The sequence below is a fragment of the Mustela putorius genome, unplaced genomic scaffold (genome assembly GCF_011764305.1).
Source record: "Mustela putorius furo isolate JIRA1106 unplaced genomic scaffold, ASM1176430v1.1 tig00000785_pilon_pilon_pilon, whole genome shotgun sequence".
NCBI classification, from domain to species: domain Eukaryota; kingdom Metazoa; phylum Chordata; class Mammalia; order Carnivora; family Mustelidae; genus Mustela; species Mustela putorius.
In genome coordinates, this window is record NW_025421480.1 from 1453252 (window position 1) to 1477804 (window position 24553).

At 39.2% G+C, this 24553-nt stretch overlaps 2 protein-coding genes across 17 annotated transcripts in view; one reads left to right on the forward strand and one right to left on the reverse strand.

The window, feature by feature from the left end:
- PRRC2C (proline rich coiled-coil 2C) overlaps positions 1-24553 on the forward strand; it is a 95854-nt gene that overhangs the window by 57394 nt on the left and 13907 nt on the right. For all 16 annotated transcript variants that reach the window (XM_045084592.1, XM_045084600.1, XM_045084603.1 and 13 more), the window contains exons 17-25: positions 2062-2270; positions 6165-6319; positions 7364-8135; positions 8527-8612; positions 13547-13735; positions 13886-14137; positions 15772-15864; positions 18805-18906; positions 22216-22417. In XM_045084592.1, coding sequence (XP_044940527.1) covers positions 2062-2270; positions 6165-6319; positions 7364-8135; positions 8527-8612; positions 13547-13735; positions 13886-14137; positions 15772-15864; positions 18805-18906; positions 22216-22417 — 2060 coding nt within the window. The remainder of the gene's footprint in view (positions 1-2061; positions 2271-6164; positions 6320-7363; positions 8136-8526; positions 8613-13546; positions 13736-13885; positions 14138-15771; positions 15865-18804; positions 18907-22215; positions 22418-24553) is intronic.
- On the reverse strand, positions 23033-24085 carry LOC123393262 (60S ribosomal protein L37a-like). The gene is made up of 2 exons (XM_045084733.1): positions 24079-24085; positions 23033-23368 (listed from the first exon to the last, which is right to left on the reverse strand). The coding sequence occupies exons 1-2, from the start codon at positions 24083-24085 to the stop codon at positions 23088-23090; spliced, it is 288 nt and encodes a 95-aa protein (XP_044940668.1). The 3' UTR covers positions 23033-23087.

Consider the following 24553-nt stretch of genomic DNA (forward strand, 5'->3'; position numbering starts at 1 on the left):
CTGAAACTGTGCTAAAGCTTAGTCTGTTTTTTTAAATATTAAAATGTCGCTTATGGTAAACTATTAATTTCTTTAATATTGGGAAAAATTACAGTAGCAGCGTGTCTAGTTACTGTTCATTCATTCTTTCATTCATATATTGGCTAGTTATTAATGTAAGTTCTGATAACTTACTGCCTGTATAAACTCTGGTTCCTCACTAGTAAAATGGGGAGAAATTAATCGCATTTCTAAAAACTAGTGAAGATTAAAGATAACGATGTTTGTGAACTACATAACTTAAAGTGGTATATAGTAAACCGCTATTACTACGGTATTCCCTGGGTTTTGATCAAATTCCCAGGTTTGCAGCCTGAGCTGATAATTTATTCAGGTAATGTATTAATCTCCATTGGTTAGTTGCAGTATACTTAGCATTTCAGGTCACTGTACCCATCAACGAAAATATTTTTGCTTTCTGATAACTTAGAAAAAGTTTAGAGAAATAATGCGACTAGTTGTGTTTCCTGAGTACCTTTTTTTTTTCCTTTTTAAAAGATTTTACTTATTTATTTGTCAGAGAGAGAGCACAGGCAGAGGGAGAAGCAGGCCCCCCACTGAGCAAGGGGGCCCTATGTGCGGTTTGATCCGGAGTACCCTGGATCATGACCTGAGCCGAAGGCACTTGACACTTCATCGACTGAGCCACTCAGGTGTCCCTCCTGAGTGCCTTCTTAACACAGAATTTGAACCTCTCTTTATTATTTTTTTTTAAAGATTTTATTTATTTATTTGACAGAGAGATCACAAGTAGGCAGAGAGGCAGGCAGAGAGAGGGGGGGAAGCAGGCTCCATGCCGAGCAGAGAGCCCAACACAAGGTTCAGTTCCAGGACCTGAGCTGAAGGCAGAGGCTTAACCCACTGAGCCACCCAGGCGCCCCAGAACCTTTCTTTGAAAGGCCAAAAGAATTAGGATAGCATATGTAGTTACAATGTAGTTATTGACTATATTAGAGTTTTGAGTAGTAACACTCAAAGGAAGTCTTTCCCCCCCCTCCCCAAAGGAAATCTTGATCTGATTTTTATGTAATGTAGATCTCAACTTAGCAAGACTTTGTGTCATGTAGGTAATAACTTTGAATCTGCAGAAATACAAATTATTGATTGTAATTAATCTTTTGAAATCTTTTGAAAGAGTCCCATTTAGAAGAAATTATTTTATTCTTTAAATGTTTGAGTTCATGCCTTATGTTAAGCACTTAATTAAGCTTTTATCTCAAGTGATGCTATTGGCTAAGATGAAAATGAATTTGTAAACACATTTTCCATGATATAATTTCATAAATTTAATAAAATGCAAGAATAAAATTTGATAGGAAATAAAAACTATGGGTTTGTGAAGTGAATTATTTCCATATTTAAAGTGTTTTTTGGGGGGGGCACCTGGGAGGCTCAGTGGGTTAAGCCTCTGCCTTCAGCTTAGGTCATGATCTCAGGGTCTTGCAATCTAGCCCCACGTCAGGCGCTCTGCTCCGCAGGGAGCCTGCTTCTCCCTCTCTCTCTGCCTGCCTCTCTGCCTCCTTGTGATCCCTCTCTCTCTCTCTGTCAAATAAATAAAATCTTCAAAAAAAAATTTGTTTTGTATGCTTAACGTTTATGTATCTGATTGAACTTTAAAAAAAAAAAAACCATGTAGTGCAAAAAGAACACTTTTTAAATTTGTTCATATGCTGCCCTGTGTGGAAAAGATTCAGTAACAAATACTTTGGATTAGCTTGGATCACAGGAATTTTCTGCTAATAAGCCATGTTGATTAGCTTATTTATTCTGTGATAAGCACAAGTTGGACACAGTTGGAATTCTGGAATTTAATTCTGGAAAGAAAATCTACCTCTTATTGGGAAGCTCAGTTTTAGTGAAGTTTTACTCTACAAAAGTCCCTAAAGCTTATTGGTTTTAGATTTAAGAATGCTCTAGCGTACTGCTGTTTCTTCTTAGGTTAATCTCTAGAAACTGCCAGTGATCATTTTTCTTCTGTTCGGTTGTGCGGAGGTAGTAGTAACTCAGATTATTGTTTTGCAGGCCATTTGATGACCAGTCTGCAGGCACAGCTGTTGTCGATCCCGTCAATGGCAGCTCTGCACACCATCAGGAAGGAACACCTAATGGTACAGGACAAAAGAACGCCAAAGATTCCACAGGGAAAAAAAGAGAAGACCCCAAATCAGGCCCTAAAAAACCCAAAGAAAAAGTAGATGCGCTGTCACAGTTTGATCTCAACAATTACGCAAGTATGTCTTATGTTATGTATATATTATCTGTTGTATTTGAGTTGATACTATAATAAAGTCATTAGAGAAAGAATTGGACCTTCAAGGCCAAGATAGAGGCTGATTATGAAATCACTAACTGATATGGTGAACTAAAATGACACCAGTTTTTAGCCCCGCCTTGAATGCTTGATAAAGTTCTCATTAAAGATAATCTACAGGGGGGCGCCTGGGTGGCTCAGTGGGTTAAGCCACTGCCTTCGGCTCAGGCTCAGGTCGTGATCTCAGGGTCCTGGGATTGAGTTCCGCATCGGGCTCTCTGCTCAGAGGGGAGCCTGCTTCCTCCTCTCTCTCTGTCTGCCTCTCTGCCTACTTGTGATCTCTCTCTGTCAAATAAATAAATAAAATCTTAAAAAAAAAAAAAAGATAATCTACAGGGTTTCACTCTTCTTCATAAAAAAGGAGAAAATTAACCAGGTGTAGGAAAACATAGACGACTAAAGAGGATGCTTAAGTCTATCTGTGCATGTGCTTTATCTTACGTGAAAGAAATGTCAACCTCACTGACTTAGGCCCTTGATAAAATTGCTATCTCAGATAAGGTACTAGAGCATACTAGAATGGGAGGCAGCATTGGTCTGGTTAAGTACTTTCAGTAGCCATAAAGTAACAGGATATGAAATGCAAAGGATTAACACAAGCAACAAGAAAACATTTGTTGTAGAAGTTAACAAGGAGTATCTATGAGAAGGCACTTAAACATGTAAAAATGCACTGTTTGCCATTCATTCAGATAGACTTAAGCTGGAAATACTGTGTAAAATTGAGATGCACTAAGACCAGACAAAAGTGTTAATGGGAAAGTTAGGTTAGGTACTACTATTCCAGTATTAAAAATAAAGATGAGAGTTTTCATCTAGTTAATGGTTATTTAAATCTACAAAATTTGATTTGGGCTCAGGATCTTGGCAGTATTATTTCTAGGCCAGTCGTTCTCAACGTGTGGTCCCCAGACTATCAATATCACCTAGAAATTTGTAAGAAATTCAGAATCTTGGCCCCTACCTCAGACCTACTGAATCAGAAACCTTTGGAGCAGTCTGTGTTTTAATGAAGTCGTCCAGTAATTCCGATGCACACAAATGTTTGAGAACTATTGTTCTAGAATACCATTTTGGGATTCATACGGGAAAGAAAGAAACTTAGCTTAATTGCCCCATTTCAGAATTTTCAATTCAATTATGCAGAGCAGTGGTTCTCAGCAGGAGAGCTTTTGTACCCCAGGGGCCATTTGGCATCTCTGGAGCTTTGGAGTTCTGATTGTCCCAGCTGTGGGGCTGGGGGCTGCTGACCCAGCAGTGGGGGTAGGTCAGGGACGCCGCTGAGCACCCGAGAGTGCACTGGGCGGGCACCACAGTGCTGGCAGAGCTGACATTGGAGAGTCCTGATTCAGAGAACAGAGTAGACCCATGGGAAGCTTGGATGCCAGCCTTATTTATGGTGGTCCATAGAGAAAGGAGAGTTTAAACTCCACATTTCTAAAATGGCAAATGAAGATTACAGAAGTCCTCAAAACACTGTCTTCCCAAATAACTTGACCAGTTTTCCTTCTTCCAAAGAATTTTGGGGTAGAAAATTGCCAAAGTATTATATTAGTGGATTAAGACATAAAAAGGTAAGACCTACATTACAATTCTGTGTTGACAGTGGAAGCTAAACTATACATTTTTAAAACATATTAAGAGTTACTCATGTTTAGGTTCTCCTAATAACTCGTTAAGTCATTCTTTAGACCACAGTGTTCTAAAGCATCAGGCAAGAGCAGGGTGTTGAAAACAAACAGAAAATATCCTTCAGATTTCTGTAAATGTTACATGTAGTTGGGTAAACTAACTTCAACACATTCTAAAGAAGCTCTTTGGCAAGAAAATTGAAAAATGGGTGATGGCATGGCTGTGAAGAAAAGCTTTTTTACATACACACCTTTTAGTCAGAGTGGAAGACTGTCATGAACTTAGAAATATCAAGCAGTTTCTTTGCCCCTGTGAAGTAATGGAGTGCACGGCGTCCATTGAAATAAACATTCGACCTTTCTCTAAAATGAGCACTGCTCTTTAAGACATATGTAGAAGTATCTTAGATAAATCAGAACCAATGTGACTTTTGTTAGAAAAGCAGTAACATGGTTGCCTGCCATGGTTCAGTTGTTGGCTTGTACCACCCTTGATCTTGGGGTTTTCAGTTTGCGCTCCACATTGGGTATAGAGATCAGTAAGTATTTTTTTAAAAAACACAAAATAACAGTAACAGGTTTTTAAAGAGTGAAACCAGTGGTGCCTGGGTGGCTCAGTCCGTTGAGCATGAACTCTTGATTTTGGCTCCGGTCATGATCTCAGGGTCCTGAAATTGGGCCTCCTGGAGCTCCGCACTGAGCACAACATCTGCTTGTTTGTCTGTCTCCCTCTCTGTCTGCACGTGCCGTGTGCACCCTTTCTCTCTCTCTCTCTCTCTCTCATAAACAAATGTCTTTTTTTTTTTTCCCAAAGGAATGGAAGCCAGTTTTAATATTTTTTATTTGTTTTCCCATCATTGTTTGCATAAATGCACATTTTTAGCTATTCAAAGAGAATTGTTTTCAGGTTGATTCCCTATGAACTACTCTGTAATAATACTCTTTGGCCATCCCTCACAAGTTATCACCATCCTAAGTTGTATGTGTATGTACCATTCCCAGGCAAGTAACTAATTTTATTGTATGTTCCCCAGTTAAGATGTATAGTATTTGCAAAATTGAAATAATTTATCTGAATTGCCTTACCTTTTTCTTATATATATTTTGGAAACATCATACTTACACCCACAAGTTTCCTTGCCTGGACTATTATAGTTTTGCTTTTAAATACTAAATTTAAGGGATCTAGATTTCTTATACTCACTGGGTTGTATGATTTTTTTCTTTTAAGATTTTTATTTATTTATTTGACAGAGATCACAAGTAGGCAGAGAGACAGAGAGAGAGAGGAGGAGGAAGCAGGCTCCCCACTGAGCAGAGAGCCTGATGCGGGGCTCGATCCCAGGATCCTGGGATCATGACCCGAGGTGAAGGCAGAGGCTTTAACCCACTTGAGCCACCCAGGCGTCCCTGGGTTGTATGATTTTAAGAAGATCGGCTGAATAATTGTTAGTTGGACAGTGAGTTGAAGATATGTCTTCAGTTACTCATCTGCTAGATTATTATGACATTTGTATATCTGTGCCATGTTATGTTCATGTAGAACTTTCACATATATTTCATTTATTTTTAACAACTATATACTGTAAACAAGTGGTCTACATAGAGTAGTTATTTAGAGTCATAAGACCAGCTTGGTTATTCACCAGCTCACCTTTAGTGTATCGGCTTCCCAGAGTTTATATCATCCTTAAAAAAGTGAAACAGTAGTAATACCCACCTCTTAGAATGGTAGATGCGAATGAAGTAAAGTGCTGTGTAGATGTTTATAGCACACTACAGATCTGATGCTGGAAAAGCAGGGGTTAAGCAATTCCACTGAGAGAGGATGGATGATACTAAGTGGTGTTTGTTTTGTTTTTTGATACCGACTTAGAAAAGACCTTACTGCTGTATTACTGAAGGAAAGAAAGGTACATACCATTCGAAGCACTTCAGAAAGTCAGAAAACTTTTTTAAAGCTTGTTTATGGGCCTCTTTTTCTATATCTGTGTATTCTTTTCAAATCTTACTAGTAAATGGCCATTGTGTGCTATGTGAATTGGGTTATAATGTGAATTATAAGAACTAGATTTTTGTCTTGTCTTTTTTTCTGTTTTTAATTGCTACTGAACTAAACATTTCTATTTATCTTTTCAATTGAAAAAATACATAGCATTTTAAATCTTTTCCTATACCCGTAGGTGTTGTTATAATCGATGACCATCCTGAAGTAACAGTAGTTGAAGACCCCCAGTCAAATTTGAATGATGACGGTTTTACTGAGGTGGTTTCCAAAAAACAACAAAAACGTTTGCAGGATGAAGAACGTCGAAAGAAGGAAGAACAAATCATACAGGTTTAGTGTTTTAGTTTGTTACTAGTTATTTACATGGTTGCCCAGAATATAGTAACAAGTAGTTACGGTCTCTCTCCATCTATAATGTCAAGGTTACATTTATTCAAGTGTTCAGAATGACTTTATTTTCACAACTTTGGTACGCTTTTTACCCAGAATTGAGGTAAATTTTAAATAGAATATAGTCACTATAGCTCACATCATCACTTTAATTCAGGAATTCATTTTTCAGTTCTGGTCATCTTATCAGAGTTAGTTAATTTTAAGTTATCTTGGAAATCTAATGAGCACAACTGCCATGATCTAATAAATTGCAGATTCTTTACCTACAAAGATTTTGATTATAATCTAAATTAGTTCATTTAAACACACAGAATGAATCAATATTAGTTACTCCATTTAAATCAACGCTAACACCCATTTTGCTAAATGCCGACACAGGATAAAAATAAGTAAAATACATAGGTAATAGTGATAACAAGCTCTAAAGGATGAAAAGCCTAAAAAACAAAGAAACACTGTAAAAATCTTATATGAGTGATACTTCTAAGCTCAATCAAATATAGACCCTAGGACTAGATATTTTTAGCATTCATTGATTCATTTGTTTATTCATTTGTTTTAGAAGGTAAAAATAGTGCATAAATCCTGTATAGCATAACACCCCAGCAACACCCACAGATGAATGTTTCTGTGGTAAACATGAGTGAAGTCGGTAAGTAGCTTTTTGTCAGATTGGGTCAGATTTTGCTGCCAAATGAATTCATTGAGAAATTCCTTCCAGTATTTAAATTTTAGAATTATGGAAGAGAGATTGTGGAGCCATTTATGAAGAATGTATAGTACATATTAGTCTTTTTCTCCCCGTAGCATCTTTGTTTTCACAATTTAAAGTCTCCTTAGCAGCCTTGACGTTTTTGCTCTGTTGAGTGCCTATTTTGAAAAGTAAAGGAGCTAAACTAATAGATCTTGTCAGCGACAGTCTTCATGAACTGTTCTTTCGGTTACATTATTGACAAAAATGGTTCCTACCAATTTTTTAAGGTCTGGAACAAAAAGAATGCAAATGAGAAAGGAAGAAGTCAGACTTCGAAGCTTCCTCCACGGTTTGCCAAAAAGCAGGCTACGGGAACTCAGCAGGCCCCGGCCCCGGCTCCAGCCTCAGCCTCAGCCCCGGCCCTGGCCTCGGCCTCGGCCCTGGCCCCGGCCGCGGCCCCAGTCCTCACCTCGGCGTCAGCTCCTCTCCCGACCTCGGCCTCAACCCCGCTTCCGCCCTCCACCTCCGCTGCAGCCACAGTCTCTTCTTCAGCTCCAGCCCCAAGCCCCGTCCTTACCTCAGCTTCGTCCCCAGCCTCTGTCCCCATCCTCGCGTCAGCCTCTGTCCCCATCCTTGCGTCAGCCCTAGCTCCAGCATCCGCTTCAGCTCCTGCCCCCGCCGCCTCAGCCCCAGGAGCCCCCGCGCCAGCCGCCCCAGCCCCTGTTGCAACCCCGACCCCAGCCCCAGCCCCTGCCCTAGTCGCTGCCCCAGCTTCAGCCCCAGCCCTGGTCCCAGTCCCTGCCCCGGCCCCCGGTGCACCAGCCCAGACTCAGGGACAGACTCATAAGCCAGTCCAGAGCCCACTACAGACTACAACCCAGTCTTCAAAACAGCCACCACCTTCGATTAGACTACCCTCAGCTCAGACGCCCAACGGCACGGATTATGTAGCCACAGGAAAGTCCATCCAGACCTCGCAGTCACATGGCACACTGACAGCTGAATTGTGGGATAACAAGGTGGCCCCACCGGCTGTGCTGAACGACATCTCCAAGAAACGTGAGTTCACCAGAGAAGGGAAGGCTGGGGTATGGCATGAGAATGTTGGGGTTTGTTTCCAGTTTTATTTGTGTACTCAGTATGTTTTTTTCCTAGCCACTTCCTTTTTTAAGGAAGAAGTGGTAATAGTAATTTTTTTCTTCTTTACTTAAAACCTTTGTTTCTAGAACAGATGTCGTATACTTTTAATGGCATATTTTATGGGCACAATTTTGCGTTGATTAAAAACATACACTGTTTGCTGGGGGAGCTTATATTTATCTCTTAAGTGTATTGTGAAAATCTTTTTTTGTTGTTGTCCAGCTGCCATTAAAGGAAAAGGTAAAGTACATTAGGGATTATTAGCCTCTAAATTCTAATGGTTGCGTTTCCCATGATTTCTTCTTTCCAGTGGGTCCCATTAGTCCACCACAGCCACCGTCAGTGAGCGCGTGGAATAAGCCCCTAACGTCGTTTGGATCAGCTGCCCCGTCAGAGGTAGGAGTGCACTTCACAATGGCCTTGGCAGTGTTAGCGTAGCAGTTTCCTTCCGTAGTTTCTCACACTTGAGTGTACATCACAGTCACCTTGGGCAGCTTGTTAGAGTAGATTGCTGAGACCCTGCCCGGCGCTTCTGTCTCATTAGGTCTGACTGAGGCCTGAGTACATTTCTAACAAGTTCCTAAGTGATATTATTGCTGCTGGAGCTCTACCTTTAGAGGCTGCTTTTCACCTCTAGACATAATAAGGTTAACATTTTTTTAATTCAAGTCTCAATAAAAGTGCTTGTGAAAAAAAAATGCTTGTGATACAGAGAATGTAAGTGTAGTTACTACTTTTTTGACTTTTCTACCATGTTTTTAGCCTGAATAATTAGGCAGTATAATTACTTAGAAGCAGAGTGTACAGGAAGTTCAACGTAATTTCTCAAATGTGCAGTGTTGGTAAGTTAGCAGTTTTTCACTTACTCATTGAACAAAAATTTTTGAGCACATGTGATATACCAGGCAGTTTTCTAACGCATGGGCTTACAAAACAGGGAGAAAGTGTGATAAAAATGGACAAAAAGCTCTGCAGTCGGGGCTTCCGTTGTAGATGGGGCGGGAGGGGTGAGCCCCTAATAAATACCATCTATTGTTAAATGGGTCAGTGCTGAGGAGGAAAGCAAAGTAGGGAAGGTACCTAAGAAGTTTCTCAAGGGATCCGGAGACAATTTAAAATAGGTTGGCCAAGATGTGCCCCTTAGGTGACGTTTGATAAGAGAACATGCTACTGAAATTTCTTAGGAAAAGTGAATTCTTGGTTCAGAGACTAACAAATACAGAAGCCCCAAGAGAGAGGCATGGCTGGTGCGTTCGGGGAAGATCAGGGGGTTCGTATGGCTGTAGTGAAGTTGGGGGGTGGAAAGAGAACAGATGAAGCCGGAGGGATGACGGAGCGTAGACCGCACTGGGCCTTGGGGAGATGTAGGAACACAGTAGATAGTGTTGAGCACAAGAAGAGCAGGACCTGACTTTTTCTCAGATGATTTATTCTGAGTTAAGACTAGTCCATAGATGGCAAAGAGTAGAAGGTAGGATGGTGTCATAATAATCAAATGATGGTAACTTAGACCAGGGAGATGGCATTAAAGGTGATAAGGAGACTTGAAGGTAGAGCTGACAAATACTGAGTGATTAAACATAGTATGTGTGGGGCGCCTGGGTGGCTCAGTGGGTTAAAGCCGCTGCCTTCAGCTCAGGTCATGATCCTGGGGTCCTGGGATCGAGCCCCACATCGGGCTCTCTGCTCAGCAGGGAGCCTGCTTCCCCCTCTCTCTTTCGGCCTGCCTCTCTGCCTATTTGTGATCTCTGTCCAATAAATAAAATCTTAAAAAAAAAAAATAAACATAGAATGTGAAAAAGAACACAATTTATCTCCCCAGTTTTTGACTTGAGGAGCAAGAAGAATAGAGTTGCCATCAATCGTGATTGGAAGCTGTAATAACGGATCTGTAATGAGGGAAAGTAGAAGGGAGTTTGGAAAATATAAGGGGTGTGTGTGTTGTTAGGTTTAGAGTGTTTGTTACAAATCTAAGTGGAGCTGCTGGGTAGGTTGTTAGATGGAAGAGTCTGTAGTTCATAGGAGATAATCTAGTTTGGAGACATGAATTTCACAGCTATTGATTAGATGGTGCTTAAAATGAGTGAGTTGAATGAGACCACCAAGGAAGAGTGGTTAGAAAAGAGAAGAGAATCCGAGGCTAAGTCCTAAGCCTTTCCCATTTGGCAATGTGGGGCTTGGAAAAGGGTTTTCAAATCTCAATGAAAGGTGAGTTGAAAGGAGGGATAATTTAAGTGTGTCAGATTCTGCTGGGTGGTCAGGTAAGTTAGGCCTGAGAATTGGACCGGATAATGTGGTCCCTGGTGTCAATGGGGCAGTAGGCACAAAAGCCTGGTTAGAGTGAATTTAAGAGAAAGTGGGAGGAAAGCTGCATATAGAGAACTTAGAGAAAGTAGTTTGGCTGTGAAGGAGGAACAGAGACATGTGACAATAGGTAAAAAGTACAGAATTTTTTAAAAATTTAAAGACGTCATTAAAGAAGTCTTCCTGCTGCCCCTGCCCCACTTCAGCTTTTTGACTTAGGTGTGGAGAAGACCTCAGCAGCTGTTTTAAAAGTTCTACAGGGAACTCAAGTAAAATACGGAATCACTGCATTCGGTGTGTAGGATCCTCCGTTTAATCATTTTTCTTCTGCTGGTTGGTATGGACACTAGGATTAACTGTAGCATTTCTTACATAGCTATGTCATGCTAATAGTGAAGGACGAAGTGGAAAGCTTCTTTGTTTTGGATGGGTGCACTGGATTTAATGAATTTATTAAAATGTCTAGTCCCAGTTTTTAAATTGACATTTAGTATAGGAATAATGATTTCTCAGCACTCTTAGCTGCCAGATTTCTGTTGTGAAGGTTCTCCTGTAGGTGTGCAGCACTGACAGAACGCCCACATCTGCCTTCAGCCGGTTGGAGGAGGAAATTCCTTTGGTGGGATCTCGTCTTTCTCACACACATTTTCTTCATCCTCTATGTTCTTTATGTTTTCTGGGTAAAATGTGATGGTTTTTGGTGGACATTCATTGCTCATGATTTTGGAATATTGCCTCATGGTGAGCTTCAGAGCTAGCAAAGTCACGTTTCAGTTTTAATTCATTTCAGAGAACGGAGAGAATTCCTTGGTGGGACTTAAGTTGCTCTGGTGAAATGCGTTCCTTAGTGACTATTTGGTTCAGGGCAGTGCGTGTTAGATACACGGGATAGTCTCACAAAGATTGATAATACATAATCTGAGCTCTATTACCCTTCCTTGTGTTATGTGTATTTTGTGCACTTTTTTTGTTTCAAGGGATATGGTATTTTTCCTAAAACTAACATACTCTACCGGTTCTATTAATTGTCCATCTATTTTTTAATTTCTTTGAACTATTTGTAACTTCTTGTTTCTCTACGCAGTGGGTTTCAGTGATTACTGTTTGACTTTTCTGATACTAACTGTACATTTATACTGAACTAACTACAGAATTTCAGCATTGACTAAAGCAAATAGAGATTTTTATTCTAAGTTACATAAGTAATGTTAGCCTGTATTTGAAAGAGAATGTTCAGATACTAAAAATAAGTCTGAATGCCACGGCCTCTCCATAATGTGGACATTGTTACACTAATAAATTTAATAGTAACCTTACACAGTAATTGATGCGGTGAGTTCAGGGATGCTGAAACTAATACAAAGCAATGATACGATTATGAGACCAAAGCCTGAAGTTAAACTTTGTCCCAACTTTTGTCTGTTTATTTCTGAAAATATTAAGTAATTGTTACAAACACCTCTGGCTTACAAAATTGTATTTTCTAGCTTTCTGCTTGTTCATTTTCTACTACTGCTTTTAATACCTGCCATGTTCCAGTCTCACTAAACTTTTTCTTTTCTTTTTTTTTTTTTTAATTCTTAACCTCTACACGAGGTGTTTGCTCTGCTGGAATCACTTGCTGCTGATTTTGTCTTGTGGATTGAGCATCAGTGTGGTCTCTTTGGGACTTTTTTCTGTCAATCTCAAGTGACTGAACCATACTTTGATTTTTGCATATCCCTCATCTGATTTTCTACTTGTTCATTTTCTCCATTCACTTTATTGCAACTTCTGCAAGTTAGATTCTTAGAGTCTATCTGGATCAGTGCCTAGCACAAAGAAGATGCCACATAAATTAACAGTTTAATTGGATTCTTAAGGTGTGTGCACTTCATTACCAATCACAGATTATTTTGATGGACATTGTTTTCATTTTATTTCCATGTATACTTTTTTAAAAGTAGGTGACACTGGGAGCACCTGGGTGGCTTAATGGGTTAAGCCTCTGTCTTTGCCCCAGGTCATGATCTCAGGGTCTTGGGATGGAGCCCGCATCATCATTGGGCTCTCTGCTGCCTCTCTGCCTCCTTGTGTCAATAAATAAATAAAATCTTTTTTAAAAATTCTAAAAAATTTTTTGGTTTATTTTTGGTGGTTTTTTTTTTTTTTACTTTTTTTTTCTCTTTTTTTCTAAAAAATTTTTTAAAAAGTAGGTGACACTGGTGTTGCTATCTTCTCTCCCTCATTCATTCATCTGTTGATTTGTTGCTGGTGCTGTCTTTGTCTGTTTGTTGCTTTTACTTTCGTGTTCAAGGAGCAAATAGCTTGAGGCTGTGATCTGCTCACAGTGAAACTCCTGACGCATTAAGCCAGGACTTCAGAAATTTAAGTCTTGGGGGCCTTGGTGGCTCTCAGTCAGTTGAGCGTCTGACTCTTGATTTTGACTCAGGTCATGGTGTCTGTCTGGGTCCTGGTGTCACTGGGCTCCCTGCTCAGTTTAGAGTCTGCTGCTGTCCTCCTCCCTCTCCCTCGGCTGCTTCCCCGACTCCTGTTTTCATGCACGTGTGGTCTGTGTGTGTCTCTCAAATAAATAAATCTTTAAAATAAATAAGTCAAAACTTAAATGTTCTCCTAGTTTTCATTTTACTCCTTTTTTGATACAGATCAGTAGTGGCTAAAGGAAAGTTTCTCAAAACATGATCAGTGTCCATTAATACATAGATTCTTCCATTGTACTATTGAAATACGGGCTACTACATCATTCAGTCATATTTGAATTCTTTTTTTTTTTTTTTTTTTTTAAAGATTTTATTTATTTATTTGACAGAGAGAGAAATCACAAGTAGGCGGAGAGTCAGGCAGAGAGAGAGAGAGAAGCAGGCTCCCGCTGAGCAAAGAGCCCGATGCGGGGCTCGATCCCAGGACACTGAGATCATGACCTGAGCCGAAGGCAGCGGCCCAATCCACTGAGCCACCCAGGCGCCCCAGTCATATTTGAATTCTGTTTGCTTAGATAAGCAAGTTTTAAAATACTCTCTTTCTAGGGAACAAAAAATGGTCAAGAAAGTGGAGTTGAAATTGGAATTGACACAATTCAGTTTGGTGCTCCAGCTTCGAATGGGAATGAAAATGAAATTGTGCCTGTACTCTCTGAAAAAACTACTGACAAGATACCAGAACCTAAAGAACAGCGGCAGAAACAGCCACGGGCGGGCCCCATCAAAGCCCAGAAGGTAGATGATAATTCATACTCCATCCAGGTAGAACTGTATGAAAGCCACTAACACTTCAGTGGGACAACTAGTGATGGTTTTGAAATTGAATTTAGTTTTCAGTGAATGTCTGTGATCATAATACATTTGTCATAACCATTGAATTTTTAGCTTCCAGATTTGAGTCCGGTAGAAAATAAAGAACATAAACCAGGTCCTATTGGAAAAGAACGTTCATTAAAAAATAGAAAAGTAAAAGATGCCCAACAGGCGGAGCCAGAAGGACAAGAGAAACCAAGCCCCGCTGCGGTAAGAAGCACAGACCCGGTAACAACAAAGGAAAGCAAAGCAGTTGCGGAAATGTCGACTGAAATAGGAGCGATGATCTCAGTGTCGTCCACAGAGTACGGCGCTGATGTGAAGGTAGGCGGCCCGCGGTGGCCACAGGTTCGGGTGGTGCAAACCATGTTAACAGTGAGGGGGGAAGTAGGAACAGCACTCATTCTTTCTGTTCTCCTTTTTCTTTTATTTTGGCTTGAGGCATAGAATTCTGTAAACTGTCTGGGTGATGATTTTGCAGAGAATGTTTTACTTCATTGTATGCATTTGTGGTCTAAAGAAATTTCTTAAATATTTCTTTAGGTAGGTGAAAATCCATACCTTTTTTTTTTTTTTTTAAAGATTATTTATTTATTTATTTATTTATTTATTTGACAGAGAGATCACAAGTGGGGGTGGGGGAGGAGGCTCCCCGCTGAACAGAGAGCCCGATGCAACCTTGATCATAGGACCCTGAGATCACAACTGAGCTTAAGGCTGGGGCTTAACCCCCTGAGCCACCCAGGCGCCTGTGAAAATCTATACTCTTCCAGTTTGAAGTGAAAAATATGTACATAGGATTAAAATGATTTTTCTTGGGTTTACAGGCTTTGGAAAGATTGTTTAGATTTTTATTTTGTTAATGGAGATACTGTGGTGTCTTAGCTTGTCCACTAGTGAGATTTTCAAGTCAGGAACTAAGTCAGTAAATTTTCAGTAACTGCAGTATAGGCAGTTTTCTTCCAGGGTTGGAATAGATCATTGTTTCGTTGGTTGAGCACCAGAGGAAATAACTGACTTGAATTTAGGGACCACATTGAATGAAAAGTGTGTATCTTTAAAAATAATCATTAAGGCAAGATGCAAAAGATACTCTGAGTGACTTATGTGGACTAACATCTGTTGGAATAGCAAAATTTATATCTGCCATTTTATGTTCACTCTGGTACATATTGAAAAGAAAGGTAAGTGGGAACTTTAATGTTATTTGACTACTTTTCACTTTTAATTGCTATATAAACAATACATGTAAATAAAAAACTCTTGCAATCCACCTCTACCATATTTAAAGAAGAGATTCATGATGATAAATTTATCCTAAAAAGGCTGACATTCATTTATCTGTGTTGTATTTTGAAGAGAATAAAAAATCAGTAGTTGAAAGTAAGTTATAAATTACGAGAACCACACAGAGTTCTTTTAGTAACCCATTGAATTAAATAGTTGGTACTTTTGGCAGCCTTCTAGTACAGTGCAATGTGTATATATCTATATATCTTAAAGATTTTATTTATTTATTTGACAGAGATCACAAGTAGGCAGAGAGGCAGGCAGAGGTGGGGGGAAGCAGGCTTCAGGCTGAGCAGAGAGCCCAATGTGGGGCTCAGTCCCAGGACCCTAGCTGAAGGCAGAGGCTTTAATCCACTGAGCCACCCAGGAGTCCCTGTATTTAAATTAAAAAAAAAAAATTTTAATTCAAGTATAGTGGACATACAATACAGCAATGCATTAAAAAAAAAATGTACAGGACCCGGCAGCTGAAAGGTCACCACTTCCATGATGAGTCCACGTTTCTTTCGTCACAGTATTGGTCTTTTAAGATTTGAGTGAGTTGAGTCTTAAGATCTGCTCTGCTCTCCTGCTTTGCTCCAGACCAACTTTACAACTGTTAGGCTGCCATTAGAAAGTGAGTCATTCATTTAGTTTACAACGTATTTTTTTCTATTGCTACTCCACAGGAGTCTGTAACAGACTATACTACACCTTCTTCTTCTCTGCCCAACACTGTGGCTACTAATAATGCAAAGATGGAGGATACTTTGGTTAATAATGTAAGTAATCAGCCTCACATGTGAAAAGTGTGGTTAGGACCCTGGCTCTTACTATCTAATACATCGTGTGTGACCAGTATTTAATTCTCTGGGAAAGGGCTATAGTGAACTTGCATTTTGGAGTACTAATAATTAGCAAAATAGTCAAAACTTCGGCTCAGTTTCATAAGTACTAATCCTGTTAACCTGGTTTTGGTAAGAATTTTTGTTCTTTCCATCCACATTCTGCAAGTTCAGTAATGTATTTTGTTGATAATTTTGTTTTTAGATGAAACCTTCTCACAGTGCAGTGAAAGCTCTCTCAATACAGAAAGCGATCAGGATGTTGCCAAGAATTCAGGGGTTTCTTTTTGACCTAAAAAAAAAAAAAAAAACTTTTTTTTTTTTTTTTTTTTTTTTTTGCTGTACCTTAGCAACAATCCTGTTGTGAAGTCTGAACTATAATGTGTATGTAGCTTCAGAAACTCTTAAATGCTGTGTTAAAAAGCGGTAGTAAGCCATGCAAAATTTTTGGCAGTAGTTCTCCAGAACAGCTGGGTTACAATTCAGGGTTATGTTAAGGCAGTACAGTCCATCCCTTTGCCTAGATCATTGACTGGCAAAAAGTTGAAAATCCAGACACGTTCGCTACCCTCTGTGTAGAGGAGCATTTTAGCAGGTACATGTATGGAAGGCCCTTGGTTTGGAAGGCAGGTGTGGTAGAAATTTGGTCAGCTGCTCTCTCTTTTATATAAAGCTCTCTGTAATGAGCAAAGGCTCATTCTTTTCAAAAATCTCCTTCATGGATATATTTAAAGGTTTCTCACAAAGGGCTTTAACTGTCATTTTGAGAATAAAAATCTTATGCCTTACAGTGTTTTTCCTATGCTGTCTGTTCTTCTTTCTAGCATCAAGTATAGAATTGTAGAGAGGTGAGGTAATTTAGGAATCATTTAATCCAACTTTAGTCGGGCTGTAGGATGTGAGGACTGAGGAAAAAAGCAGCTGTGTCACACATTTTTTTTTTTCATGGCAGGAGAGCTTTGTAGGAGCCGATTCATATAATCTGTCCAGCTCACAGATGTAGCGAAGCTTTACTTGTCATGCCAGACCCTTTCCCACCAACACTTTTGGGGGAAGTCTTAAATTTATTTAACTTCCTGTAAGTAGGGAGGGTATGTGCTGTGGTGAGCGCTGTGAACTGTGTAAGATCAATGAATCACAGACCTGTACCTCTGAAACAAATAATACATAACATGTTAATTTTTTTTTTTAAGGGGTAAAAAAGTAATGGGAAATTTGGGAAGGACAAAAAGACTCCCTGTCAGTTAATAGGGAGTCAGTGGCACTATGTTGCTTATTAAATACTGAATCAGTAATATCTCGGAGTTTAATTTTACTTAAATTGTGCATTTTCTCATTTAGAAAATATAGAGCATATGATGCTTTCTGCCAAATCACCCTCTAAAAATGTGATTTATGAAATACAAGTAAGCAAAGAAAGATTATTCTCAGAACCCTTCATTGTCATTGGAAATATCCATTTGAGTGTTTCTGTGTGATCTAATTAAAATGTAGTGAGACTTGTGCATGCAGGACCACTGAAGGGGAGAGACCCAGTCTTGTGTCTAAGCAAATAGTCTACATTTTATTTTTAATTATGTATCCAGTGTACGTTTGAAAACAGGAACATCCACCTTGGGTCAGGGAGCATTACAGATGGTCTTCAGTCTGCAGTGATGTCACAGTGCTGCGAATTTCTGCCGAGTGCGGTGGGGATTCTGAATTTGATTAATGTAGTTGTTAAAAACAAATGTTCTGCATGGGAAAATTTTAGGACCTTTTGAAATGTTCCTTTCTCACTCCTCAGTGTGGTTAAGGAAGGGTTCCTTTTATGCACAGAACTTTTGTCTTTTGAAAAAATCGTTCTTAATAAAGACTTATTACTCCCCTTATCAAAACTTAAAGTATTTTTTAAGGATTAGCTGGTTGTTTATTGCTTAGTGTTACCTATACACAATCATTTTGAATACTTAAGTGTCGTAAAGATCTAAATGAAGGTGTTTTTGATTATTCCTAGCACAGCTATTTTAAAGATTTGTATTTAAAGTAATCTCCATCCAATAGCCCATAGTATTATCAGTCTCTGTTAGATACTCCATAGTACCACAACGTGATTATCTTAAAACCTCCGAGCATCTCAGTCACTTTATCTGAATAACTAAGTGAACCATTAAAATCAGTCATACAGTAGTACATAATAAAATTTCAAGATCCAGAGACTTAAAGGAAAAAAGAGATTTGGTTACTGTTTCTAATATCTTAATGTTTCTAAAAATATTTGCCATAATCATGTTATAACTATAGTGAAAGTGTTTTGCTTAGTGTAACAAGCACTGTGGTGATATATTCTGTACTTTGCTCCTGATTTTAATTTTGTTCTTGATTATAGTTATAAGAATGTAGACTGTATTGCAGGAACGAGGTTAATTTCTGAATAATTACAGTATCATGTTAAATGCTTCTGAAGGAATCTGTGGATCCCTTAGAGCTTTGCTACGTATGTTTGGCCACTGACCAGAGCATCACTGCATTTGAAGTGCACAATTGCAGGCCTTAACCCCAGACCGACTGGCCAGAATCTGCACTTTAATAACATGCCAGGTCACTGTTGTACACATTAAAATTACTTAAAATACTTGAGGCACTGCTTTCAAGTATATACCTAGTATTTGGGACAGGTTCTTTTTCTGTAATTACATGCATAAAAAAGCAGATAGTATTTCTCTAAGATGTTGAGAATTATCAATTGATGCAGACACAGTGTACCTCTAATCAGATATTCCTTTTGGCTCATGAAAAATAAATACCCTTAGAGGAGGACTTTAGCAGTATCTGTAATGGGGCTTTTGTAGCAGACCTAGTTAGATTATGATATATATGTGTTGCCTACCTTTACAGGTGCCCTTGCCCAGCACCCTCCCCCTCCCTAAGAGGGAGACTATACAGCAGAGCACCGGCCTAACCTCAGCTCCTCCCACTACTTTCAGCCTCACCTTCAAGGTATGTACAACATCCTTCTCCTAAAGGTCCTTGATGATGCATGCTAGGGGACATAAGTTAGAAATACTCTTGGTATTTTTGTGGTGAGCAACAATACTAAGCTGAGGAAATAGAGTTATGTCAAATCATACCTTAAAATTTTACTAACTTCTAATACCACTTTAAAGGAAGGCCTATTATGCCTGTGAATTTTGTCTTAAAAATACAGGAAAGCCTTTTTATATTCTGTGTTTGTACTGACTTCCTCTTAGAGACCTTCATTTTTGGATATATTAGTTGTGTATAAAACCAGCTGGCTTGTTGTGTTGCATGTTTGTTGTTGGTATTTATCCTAAGTTCCCATAATGGTAAGACTGCTCATTTCCTGTCCCTATAAACTCGGTGAATTGAATGAATGCATTGTAATAATTAGAATATTTTACGAAGAGGTAATTAATACAAATTGATTTGATTTGATTTTTGTTGGATACTTTTTGAATAAGAGGGCAAAAGAGATTATAGACAACAGGTTTTTTTATATCAAGCAATGCAGGCTTATTTTTTATCTCCTGTTGTGTTTATAATACTGAGCTATGTTACTAATGCTTCTTTACAGTTCCTTAAGAGAATTTTAAATCAGTTGTTCACCTCCAGGATCAGTCAGTGGTTAAAAAAGGGACATGAAATTCAAATGAAGATGCTTTAATGTGCATCCATTTATCCCGTTGGTGGTGTTTGTTCAGTTTTATAATCGGGCAAGTATTTAACGCCTGTAGCAGGATTTCCTAATGCTGGTGCAGTGGTTGACAGTGAATCACTGATGACCTTGACAAGAGGGGGAAACGTGTTGGCCAGTGTTCATTTCTAGAAGTTCGAGAGGAAATTTTATGAGACAACCACTTCTGCTTTGTGTCAGCCCCCATCCTTGTCCAGTCGGACTCTTCACTGCTGGTTCCTGCTTAGCCTTTATGCTTTTCCCGCTGCAATGCGTATTTCAGTCTGTTTCCTGCCGTGTCTTCCGTGTGGTTTTCACCACATGCCAGTCAAGGCTGGTCCAGTTTCACATGAGCAAATACAAGATCATGAACTCTTCTTTAGACCAGATGTTAATTCTTCAGAGAACCCATTCGGCCTTGCCTTTCACTTAATGTTTTTAAGAAGAAATACGCATTTAGAGTTAAAGTGAATTTAAATCAGATTTCATTGCTTAAAACTTTCTCTGGTTTCTTTACTTCTTCTGACATCTCTCTATTTGGATAATATATAAAGTATAGAAAAGTTTTATTATATGGATTTTACTGACAGTATATTTGTCAAGGGGAAAACTAATATAATTAAATAAATGTACTTGTTTTCTTGAATTTCTAAAAATAGAATCTAAATTTTCTTGTTGCTGAAGAAATGAAATGAAGCCATACGTGTGTGGCCTGTATATTATACAGGTTTGATTAGCTGCAATTTATGCATTCCCAGCATGACAAAACTAGTATAAAAGGCAATGTGTGCTCTATAGAACTGCTCTAAACCATTAAATCTCAGTACAGATTGCATTTTGTCTAACTTTAGCCTAAATTTTTTAAATTTGTTGATTTTTTTTTTTTAACTTACCAAGACTTGTTTTAAAATAAAACACATTTGAAACTAGCAAGGTGATTGTGAGAAGACTCACAAAAACCTAAAAGTGTCCCATGTTTTGGTATTATAGTGATGATATTAGTCATCTGAGGAAAACTTGAATTATATGTAACATGTATTTTAACAAGAAAGCAGTGAAGATATGTAACAATTACTCATTCTTACAATTAAAATTTAATAAGGTTAAAAATTTTAAAGTTGGTACTTCAAGGAACAACAACAGCTTCCTAAATACGGCATTAATAACTGTTACTTGATTTTTCGGTAGCTGAATTTTATAGATTACCTTGTGGTTTGTTTGTTTTTTCCACAGCCCAGTATTTTGGCTAGTAGTAAAAACTTCACAATCTGTGTTTCAATTTCCCTCCTATTGGAGGACCTACATGTGTGCCCTCCAGCTTAGGATCCACTAGCCACATGTCATTAATAAACACTTTAATGTGGCTAATCCAAGTTGTAGTATATGCTGTAAGTGTAAAATAAAATAGACACTGGGTCTGAAATGTTAATATTTAGAAGTTAAAATGTCAATTTTTGTGTTGATTTAGGTTTTAATTGTAGATTCATGGGTTGAATAAAATGTGTTACCAAAATTAGTATTACCTCTTTATTTTTTTGAATGCAGCTATTAGAAAAATTATACATGATTTGCATTTATATGTCTGTTGAATAACACTGGTCTAGATAGATTAAAATAAGATATGCTTCTACATTTTTTTTCCTTAAAGATTTTATTTATTTATTTGACAAAGACACAGCGAGAAAGGGAACACAAGCAGGGGGAGTGGGAGAGGGAGACGCTGGCTTCCTGCTGAGCAGGGAGCCCAAGGCGGGGTTCAGTCCGGGGACCCCGGGATCACGACCTGAGCTGAAGGCAGATGCTTAACAGCTGAGCCAGGCAAGCAGGGTGAGAAGCAGAGGGAGAGGGAGAATTTCCAACACAGAGCCCAACTTGGAGTTCAGCCCCACAATCCTGAGATCATGACTTGAGCTAAAACCTAGAGCTGGATGCTTAACCGACTGAGCTACCCAGGCACCCCAGTCTGTCCACATTTTAAGAAAAAGCTAAAATCTGTAGTGCACAGTTGCAGTCTGACATGCTTGATGAGATCTGGGTGTAAAACAAGGAATACTTTTACTGCATCCAAACCTTAAAACCTGTCTGGTTAGTTACTTTGCCTTTTACAACACTGAACATAAAACAGCTAAACAAAAGGTACCTGTCCTCTGCCATTGACAGTTGCAGCCTTACAGAGAAAGGATCGAAGGAATGGGAATTCACGGAGGGCCTTCAGCGCCTTTCCGACCGGAGGCAGAGCCTTAGGTAGTCCTACAGGGTGTGGCATTTCCATCGTTATGCCCCAGTGCTCTGGGGACTCATATTTTCGTGCAACAGGAGCTGTGACTTTCTCTGTTTTGCTGACTTCTTTGCCAGAGCTGTCAACAAGCTCTCCTTAAAGACATAATTACAGCCCACTGCCTCCCAGTTAGCGGAAGAGAACAAAGATAAAGGGACAAGTGAAAGGTTTGAAAGCCTTAGGTCTTGATCTTTTATTTTTGCCATTTTTTGGAAGGTTATACTTGGAATTTAAAAATATACACACGTATGTATGAGTATATATGTATATTCTGTGTTAGCATCGTGGGTTTTTTGTTTGTTTTTTGCTTTAAAAAAAAATGTGCATTCTATTGTAGATGGAGTCTGCACGCAAGGCATGGGAGAATTCTCCAAATGTGAGGGAGAAGGGCTCTCCAGTAACTTCCACAGCACCTCCAATCGCCAGTGGAGTCAGCAGCAGCGCCGGTGGACCAAGCGCTGCTAATTACAGCTCGTTCTCCAGCGCGTCCGTGCCTCAGATCCCTGTCGCTTCCGTCACTCCCACAACATCACTGTCAGGTAGAAGGTGTTCGTACCTTTCCTTTAAATGTCTTATAATTTTTTCCTGTTTACTACCCCCCTGTTTACTGCACAGGATCTGATTGTCAGCTATCTAGTAAACTCTTCTTGCCCCTACAACCCCACCTTAGCCCTCTTCCGGTTTCAGTTAGCTCAGCAAAGAGTTATTGATGACTTGCTAGAACACTTTGCTTTCTGGACCTTCTGCCTGGCCCCATGCCCTTTGTGTCTCGTCCCCTGCCCATTATAGGTATTTTAAGTAATTGGTGAAAAGATGTTTATCTTGTTCCTCTAAATTTTTCTATAAAATTCATCTTTTGATTTTTATTTTTTAACTTATGTAGCTAGTTAGTCCAACTCAGAAATAATACAAAATCATGCAGGTTGTAAATTTTTATCATCTGTATTTAATTTGAAGGAGCTGTTGACCTAAATCTGTTGAAATGACATACATCTTTTGGTGAAGAGTTAGGGGTAGAGAATTTCCAGTTTGTTATTTGAATAGGTGATACATACTGCATTCTTTGGCCAGGGAGAAGGGTGTTTTGTTTGTTTTTAAGGAGAGTCCGTCAGTGCCCCAAGTTAGTGCTTATCTTACTTAAATTTTTTTTTTTTTTACATAAATTAACCCATTTATTATAGGCTAGCAATGTTTCAAACGGCGGCGCTTCTACTGGTCTTTCAACTCCTTCAGTCTTCTGATGGCAGACTTTACTGTGATAGCAGAAGTGGTGTTGTAGGTCCAGGTGCCACCAGCGATGGTTTTCATGCAGGAGCCGCAATGCCAGATCCCCACAGCTCGTCTTTTCATCTTGGTTTTGCCACAGAAGGAGCAAGTGTACACGTGCTGGCTTATCTCAGTCTTCTTCACCATCTTCCTGAGGGAGGCACCATAACGGGTCCCGTATTTGCCCACGATTCTGACCTTCTTGGTGCGTTTAGCCACGTCGCCTCAAACTAGGTCTGAGCCCCGAGAGGAAGAGACTCCGTGCGCCTCTTACTTAAATTTCTCACTAGCACATTATCCTTTCATTAAACTATATTTCTTTTGGGGGCTTCATAGTTCTTGAATAATTTCTAAAATGCTTGACTCTAGGAAAGTACACCCTTTGACCATATGTATAACCATGTTGCTTCTGTCAAAAACGAATTTCTTTGTAGAAATTCTTTCCCAGTATTACCTAATGTTTACAAAGCAGCAGAAGCTACCTTCATTTTTTTTTTTTAATTAACATATAATGTATTATTAGCCCCAGGGGTACAGGTCTGTGAATCGTCAGGTTTACACACTTCACAGCACTCACCATAGCACATACCCTCCCCAATGTCCATAACCCCACTCTTCTCTCTGTACCCCCCTCCCCCCAGCAACCCTCAGTTTGTTTTGTGGGATTAAGAGTCTCTTATGGTTTGTCTCCCTACCGATCCCATCTTGTTTCATCAGAAGCTGCTTTCCAAAAGATATAAGATACATCTAGCACAGAATTTACTTTCTTTGACTGGTTCTCATTTAGTGATTGCACTGCTGTTTTTCACTGTTCTGGCATTCTGTGTCAAAAGAATTGGCCTTTGGGATGTACTATGGTTATTTTGATGTTATGTGAAATCAGAAGTATGTATTAAGACAAACAAATTCAAATCCAGGAGCGTGCATCCCCTACCGTCCATTTGTAAGACATCTTCATTGTGCTGGCTGGGACCCCGGTCATTTGGGTGGGTAGGGGTTGGAGCTATAAAGCAATCAGGAATATAGTGTAGTGGAGAGATTAGGAAATAAAGGGACTGGCAGGATTCCTTTCTGGTCACAGTTGACCCTTAAACAACGCAGAGGTTAGGGGCACTGACACTTGGCGACCAACACGTGCAGTCAGAAACCTATCACTTCCCCTAAATTAACTACTAAGAGCCTACTCTTGACCAGAAGCCTTACTAATAACATCAATAGCTGATTAACACGTATTTTTTATATGTTACATGTATTATATGATGTATTCTTTCAGTAAGAGAAAGAATGTTAACTAAAATCATAAGAGAAGGTACATTTATAGTACTGTACTGTATTTAATTGAAAAAATGTTTGTGTGTAAGTGGACCCACACACAGCTTAATGAACCTGTGTTGTTCAAGGTCAAGTAT